This window comes from Astatotilapia calliptera, chromosome 15 (genome assembly GCF_964374335.1).
Source record: "Astatotilapia calliptera chromosome 15, fAstCal68.1, whole genome shotgun sequence".
Taxonomy (NCBI): Eukaryota; Metazoa; Chordata; class Actinopteri; order Cichliformes; family Cichlidae; genus Astatotilapia; species Astatotilapia calliptera.
In genome coordinates this window covers 38562629-38570020 of record NC_137436.1, presented here as the reverse complement: position 1 = coordinate 38570020, position 7392 = coordinate 38562629, and the positions used below count along the sequence as shown (strand labels likewise).

Here is a 7392-nt window from a genome sequence, read left to right as displayed (position 1 = left end):
ACTATAAGCAGCTGCCAATAAATTTTCAACAGCCTAGCAAAGTTGGAAAGCTTATGGAGACAGAATGTGGAAAGCATATTTGCAGTGTTTTTGCTGTTTTTTGCCATTAATTTATACAATTTCATCATGAATATAATTGCTCTCTGTGGTCATGTGTTGTCCGGTAAATACAAAAGTTCCTCTGCCCAGTCAGCGGCTCCACTGTTAATATGTAAACGCTACGATGATTGAAGACTGACGGCAGTTTCCCCGGCTGTGCCCTGAACCCGGGCCGCGCGCCATTGGCCGCCAGCTCCAGCGGCCAAACAACCAATGGGAGGGCGCCGACCACGAGCCGTCCTCCTTCGGGCCGCGTGTCCCTCGCCCTGATTGGTGGAAAGTTACTGTGGGAAAGAAAGTTTGGGAAGTTTCACACGAGCCGTTCGCGTGCAGTGAGAGATATAAATACAAGCCACACGCGGAGAGCCCAACAGAGAGACTGCATCCGCTCCTGGTAGTCGCTACTGCTGCACGTCGCTCTAACGGATTCTAACTCGATACACATCTCAGGATTTTTTCTTTTTTTCAAGGGAGAAGAGACTTTTAAATATCTCAATCTGAAAACTCTCACCTCCCCTGCTTTTCGGCACAATTGGATCGTAATTTCCTGTGGTTTTGTGGGATATTTCTCAATAAAAAAGATGCCTGCCGATATGATGGAAAAAACCTCCTCCTCTCCGGTTGCTGCAACCCCGGCAAGCATGAACACAACTCCCGATAAACCCAAGACAGCCTCTGAGCACAGAAAGGTTGGTATTGCCAATATTTACCCGTTACTGTCATTTAAAACAAAACAAAAACCTTCAACATTTCATTTCGGACACAATTTCTCACACGCTTCTAGTCCAAAGGGAGTATTTTTTGGCTTTTTACGCACCAAACAAGACAAATGGTTTTTAACAGCTTTTATCATTTTGTGTTCTTTTAGTCGTCAAAGCCAATTATGGAAAAGAGAAGAAGAGCCAGAATCAACGAGAGCTTGGGGCAGCTGAAAACTCTCATCCTGGATGCTCTCAAAAAAGATGTAAGTGCTCGCTCGTCATTCTCGTTATTAATAGATTTCCAGACTTCATCTGTCAAACAGTAAGAAAGTGGGTGCGTGATGCTCATCGGGTCTGTTTTCCGTCCCCCTTCCTCAGAGCTCCAGACACTCCAAACTGGAGAAGGCGGACATCCTGGAGATGACTGTGAAGCATCTCCGGAACCTCCAGAGGGCTCAAATGACCGGTAAGTGGCATTTTTCGGACTAATCGGTTTCTGTGTCTTTTAGATAATCTACGCTAGTCTAGCAAGTCGGCTTCAAAAACCCCAAAAATCTAATTTTCTTACAGCCAGAGGTGAACTTGCTCGATTTAAATATATCATGTTTTGTTTTCTTTGCAGCTGCCCTGAACACCGACCCCACTGTCTTGGGAAAATATCGTGCCGGATTCAGTGAGTGCATGAATGAAGTGACCCGGTTCCTGTCCACCTGCGAAGGTGTCAACACCGAAGTCAGGACGCGACTCCTCGGCCACTTGGCCAACTGCATGACCCAGATCAATGCCATGAATTATCCCAGCCAGCATCAGCACCAACATCAGCTCCCTTCCACCGCCGGGCCAACACATCCCTCCTTCGGCCAGTCCATGGTGCAAATCCCCAACTCGTCTCCACAGGTCCTGCCCATGAACCCGGTATCCTGTAAAGGTGGCTCCTCACCGGCCAGTTTACCCTCAGACGCCACCAAAGTGTACGGCGGTTTCCAGATCGTGCCTGCCACAGACGGACAGTTTGCGTTCCTCATACCCAACGCGGCATTTGCGCCAAACGGCCCCGTTATTCCCGTGTACGCCAACAACGTCAGCACGCCCGTGCCCGTTCCGGCCGCGGTGTCTCCCGGAGCCCCGTCTGGCAACACGGATTCAGTGTGGCGACCTTGGTGAAAAAGCGGGGAAGGGCCGCAGAGACTTGAAATGACACTTACTAGCTCTTTCTTTGTTCAGTGTTAGGAAGTTGTTTTGAATCCTGTTAGTTCTTGTAAAATGGAAAGAGTATGCACTATATTTGTACAGCTAACAAGGGAGTAAAGTTCATATTGAAATGGGATTTGTATTGTGGAAGTCCGTTCACTGCATTACATATATATATATATACATATATATATGAGTTGTCTTTTTTTACCGTGTGACGCCAAAGATATGTTTAATGCTCTTATGCTGTTCTTCGTTTTGGAAGACAAATAAATTTGTAAAGATATGAAAACAGGCGCTTCTCCTTCTTCTTTTTCTTCTTCTTCTGCTTGAAAACGAAAATAAGAATCTCCATATAAATGCTAATGACAATAATATATTAGTAAATCCTATTAGTTAGTGCCTAAGCTGTGGCTCATATGAGCTTCAGTTTATTTTTCCTGTGTTTATTGCGTTAAAAATTTCTTTCTATACATAAAACCAGCAAGCTCTGTTTTAAAACTATAGTTTGGTCAGACTGTGAAAAAAGTGTTTAAACTCGCAAATTATCTAGAAATTTTTTTCCTAAAAATGGGAAAATGAGTAATAATTGTCAGTATGTTTCAGCTTATTTACAAACTCCTTTATGTTTTATTAGGACGCACAACATGCGCACTAACCAACTGACACGTGTAAGCTGAGCTGGTCAGTAAACTGGACTAATTGTAACTCCATTATCTGTTTGAGTGAATGAGGCGGGAGACAGTCGGTGCTGTAATCAGTCAGACAGTCAGAAATTGGTGTTTCTCACTTGAAGTCCAGCTGTTTGGCGTTTCCTTCTGTAAACTTAACGAGCTTTACAGAGGTCACTTACGCCATCTAGCAGCGGGGCAGTGCATTGCAGTGTGATTGGTCTCGTTTGATCAGTAAGTCCTTAGATGGCTGCAGTGTGTGTTGTCTCCTAATCAAACTGCTGTCTTTTATTTATTTTGTCTAAATTAAGATCTGGTTGATGTGACAGTAAAGTTATTGCTTCATTATAACTCATGTGATTCCTTTGAGATGTGTCTTTGTGTAAACTTGTAAGAGCAGTCACCGCATAACTGCATCAAAACTGTTCTGGATATTCAATCTTAGTTTGGATCTCTTACATATGTATTGTGATATACTGAAGTGCATGTCGTCTTACTGCTGCAAATAATTCATGGCTCTTCTCACAAGAACGTTTCCAAACTAGAGGTCGTCCCCGTTCCTGACGACCAGTAAACCGTTTGATGTGATTAAGCCCCAAATGATGATGCAAATTTCATCTCTTGAAATAATTTTCACATCAGCAACAGCATTAATCTCCTGACAGTAGGTATAGAGAGGAGCACCGGGTTGTGTTGGCTGAACTCCTCGATGCCGGGGGTTTAAAAGCAGAAGACCACGTTAAATACATCGTCACCGAGCCATGTGGTAGTGCTCTGCTCTGCTCTGCCCAGGTGTGTGTGCCCCCTCCAGCTATTCGAGTGTGGCCCTTCTTTGAAGGGGGTGTGTGTAGGGAGGGGGTGCAGGTGTTTGCAATTATCAGTGTGCTAAGAGGCACAAAGTGTGGATAAGTGCCATCATTTTGAATTTCCATCACACCTTTTTACAGGGAGCCATGCATCTCGTGTTTGATTGAATCCATGTGTGTGCTCGTGCCTGTGCGTGCATATGTTTTGCGTGTGCGTTTATGGAGGTTGCTCGGTGAGGACATGCCTGGCCAAAGGGCACAGTGGGTGAGGTAGTGGGTTGTTAAATGGGTAGGTGGGGGGGTGTTCAAGGAAAGGGCTGCCGCATGGGATAATAGTTGGCCTCCTGTGAGGCAGAGATTTTCCACAAAGGCACTCACACTCAGAGACACACACAGTCATACACACACGCACACACACACAATGTTCCCACAACATTCCAGCTGTGCTTGCACCAATGTCAAGCTTCCTGCCCTGAGCCCTGGGGCCACAGCTGGACACGGGACGTCTGGGAGGCACGTGGTGTGACCCGGACAACACCCAGCTGCTGAGCCCTCCCACCCTGCCTCGCCGCCTTTGCTCCGTTTCCTCCCTTGCTGCCTCCACCCACCAGCATCTTCAGCGGTCTCTTCCCCTCTGGAGAACAACTTTATGAGCCTCTCCAATTACCCAGTGCAGTGGCCAAGCTGCCGGAGTGACCGCACACATGTCACAACACGACCGGGGGGTTAGCTGCCATGCGTGTCCATTAACTTTTCCCACATTCCGCGTGCATGCAGGGAGTGAAAAGAGGGGAGGAAAAAAGCTCCCATGCTTCCTCTTTGGCTCCCTAAGTGCTACCATATGGTCCGCTCTCCCTCTCTCTCTCCCATAGTTCTTCTGTCTCGCTCGCCCTCGCTCTCCTGGCCCATCACTGGGGCTGTCTTTGATTGCGGCCCAGACAAGTGAGAGCTTTATGATTTAAGCCCAGGGCTTGCTGTACCAAGCCCTGGACTCATTTTGAAGCCAAACTCCTCTCCTTCCCCTCGACTCCCCCCATACCATTGCACCCCCCACTCCCCCCCACACCCCTTCCTCCTGCAGTTGCAGGGGAAGGCTGTTTTCTGGCAGGAAATGAATAGCTCCCAGATGAGCGCAGGAACCTGAGAGGTCGTGAGAAAGAGGCGAACCCCCCTCCGCAGGCCCGGCTTGCTGCCAGCCGCCGGGGGAATGTGGGAGAGCGCCTCTCTGACACACGCATCAACCCCTCTGCCCTCCACCACACCGCCTGACTGACTGACTGCCTGCCTCAACGCTGGGCTCTGAGCCTGGAAATAGACTGATAGACAGGGCAACCGCCACAGAGCCAGGCAGCACGGCTCGTCAGCCAGCCGGCAGGGCAGGCAGGGAAAGGGAAAGTTGTGGGAGGGGAGAGAGAAGTGTTGGATTTGTGTGGGCGGAAGTGGATCAGTGTGTGTATGCCGTCTGAATCCTGACCCAAGCAATTCCTTACAATGGAAAGTTAGATCTGTAATTTAAGTTTACTGTAGACTCATTTATGACCCCCACTGGGTATTTGCACAGATTTTGTACACAGATCGACACACATGCACACACTCGCTCACATGCTCTCCTCCCTCTGTCCCAGAGGCTTACACTCATTCCAGAGCATACACTCACTCAGACAGGTGTTCCTTGTCAAGAGCAAAGGGTTTTCCCTTTGGTTCTCTGTGTGCTGAACTAACATTTATTCCTCCTGAGGTTCACACTGTTATGTTTGGATGTGGTCAGAAGTCTAACCACGGCTGTCCAGGCGTATTTTAGGACGTTTTTTAATCATTGTTCTATGTCAGTGTGACATGTTCAGAATTACTGAGAGAAGGTCAGCCGTTTTATTTGCCAATTGCAACAAAATGTTCAGCATCATGTATATTGAATCAGGAGTATAATGGCTTATGTAGAGTAATGGCTGCCAGTATTTTTGGCTTGTGACTTAAACAAAGAGATGTGAACATGTGATGCCTCATCACCGGTATTGGCCCATGTTCAGAAAAGAAATGTTTTTCCTTCCCAGACTGCTTCACTGGAGTTGAAATAATCTAAGAGGATAAAGGAAGTTGTGGGAAAGCCTGAAAAAATGATGTTAGGAAGGTAAAATAACCTCAAGGTTGAGCACAAGGACGCAGGGGCATTTGTTGATAATGCAAGACCACATATTTGGATCAGGTGAGTTGTAAAAACCAGGAGAATCAGGAAACCACACAGTTTATTTCTGGCTGCCTTAGTATGTAACATTGCAGCTGGAAGATTGCAGTCAGATTTAACTTGTGCATTCACGTAAGGCTAATAAACAGCATGGACTACTGGGCTCACATTTGTCACTCATCCATAAAAGCTATTGTTGTCACTGACAGATTCAGAAAGCTTTAAATGATGTGTAGCAGCTTACACAGGGGTATCCACATGTCATGGTATATGATCTTCACTCCCCTATTATTAGTGTATTACTCATCAGTTCTGTTCTTTCTTAGCAGCCCACAGAGTGTCTCTAATTCAAATAGTGCACCCCTTTCCCAGTCTCCCTATCACTCTCTTATACTCCTTCTTTGTCTCTTACACAGTCAGTTTGTGCTGGGCTCCTATGGTAACCTGTAGGCCCAATAAACAGGACAAGCTGTCTACACACAAATCTCAGTAGTGTGTGTGTGTGTGTGTGCCCACTATCCTTGGCTCACCCCGCATGGCAACAAAAACCCCACCAGAGGCTCCCACCACCAGCCCATTCAAACGTCAGCCACCTCATTTGAAGTCGCAGACTGCTATGTAAATCCATGATGTTTCTCACCAGCCCAGCCTCTCACACGCACTCACAAACAAGAACTCCAGCAAAGGTGGCCCTGTGATGCTGGATGATTGTTTCTTTTATAGTCTACAGCCTTTGGAAGTTGTCTTATTCTTTTTTTTTTTAGCCCTGTAGCCCATCCTCCAAGTTTTGTTTCGTAAACATGTTGTTGATCGTTTATAGTGGATGGTTTCAGGACACAGTGACTAAAGGAGAGCAGGACATGGCAACCATACGCAGCTGTCAGTTACGGAGTTGGCACATCCTCGAATTGTGGGCTGTGACAGTGATGACCCCATCACACTGCGCCTTTGTATGACCTGTCCTCCAGCTACTCTGGAACCCAAGGCCAATTGGGTGGGAGGGTTTCACCCCCTCAGAGACCATCACAACAAACAAATAGACCAGGCAAACAAGTTCCCACCACAGTAGCGTCCAAACAACTGCCAACATTGACAGTTTGGTTGGTTTTGATATTGCACAAAGAGGTTCTTCATGAAGCACTTGTGAGCCTCGCTCTTTCATCCTTCAAAGCCAAGTTTCCAGACCTTGGGGTCAGACCTCAAAGATGTGTTCCCAGAGAAAAACAGGACATTCTAATGAAAAGGAAATAATTATAATAAAAATATAACACAATAAACAAGCACAATGTGTAATACATAAGGGCATAAGCTGTTAGCTGCTTTTCTGGGAAGTAATATAGCGTGTGCTCAGGGTGTTTAAAAAAAGCTGCACAAGAGCAACTAATTAAACAATGTTTGCTTTGTTCTTGTAACATTTGTTTCTGATTGTTTGGTTGCTCACACATGTGTACAGTAAATAGATTTTTTATTCTTGCTGATTGTATATGTCCCTTTAAACACTGACATTAATACTATATGTTAAATCGTTTTTTCCCAGATTTTAATTTTAATGTAGTAATATGACACCTAAATGAGCCAATTTTGTAAAAACAATTAAATAAAGTATTCCAATAGCTTTGTAAACTGTCAGTTTAGCTAAAGAAAAGGTACCGAGGATTCGTGCTTTTTCCTGGACACCATAATTCCATAATAATTTTCTCTTACCTGCTTTTTAAAGAAAATCAGAGGTCAGGGTTAACTAC

The 7392-nt window shown here is 45.8% G+C and overlaps 1 protein-coding gene across 1 annotated transcript; it reads left to right on the top strand.

The window, feature by feature from the left end:
* The first annotated feature begins 435 nt into the window (after positions 1-435).
* her6 (hairy-related 6) lies at positions 436-2283 on the top strand. Its single transcript, XM_026142340.2, has 4 exons — positions 436-788; positions 968-1063; positions 1179-1266; positions 1423-2283. Exons 1-4 carry the CDS (start codon positions 681-683, stop codon positions 1962-1964), a joined length of 834 nt encoding a protein of 277 aa, XP_025998125.1. The 5' UTR covers positions 436-680; the 3' UTR covers positions 1965-2283.
* The last annotated feature ends 5109 nt before the right edge of the window (positions 2284-7392 follow it).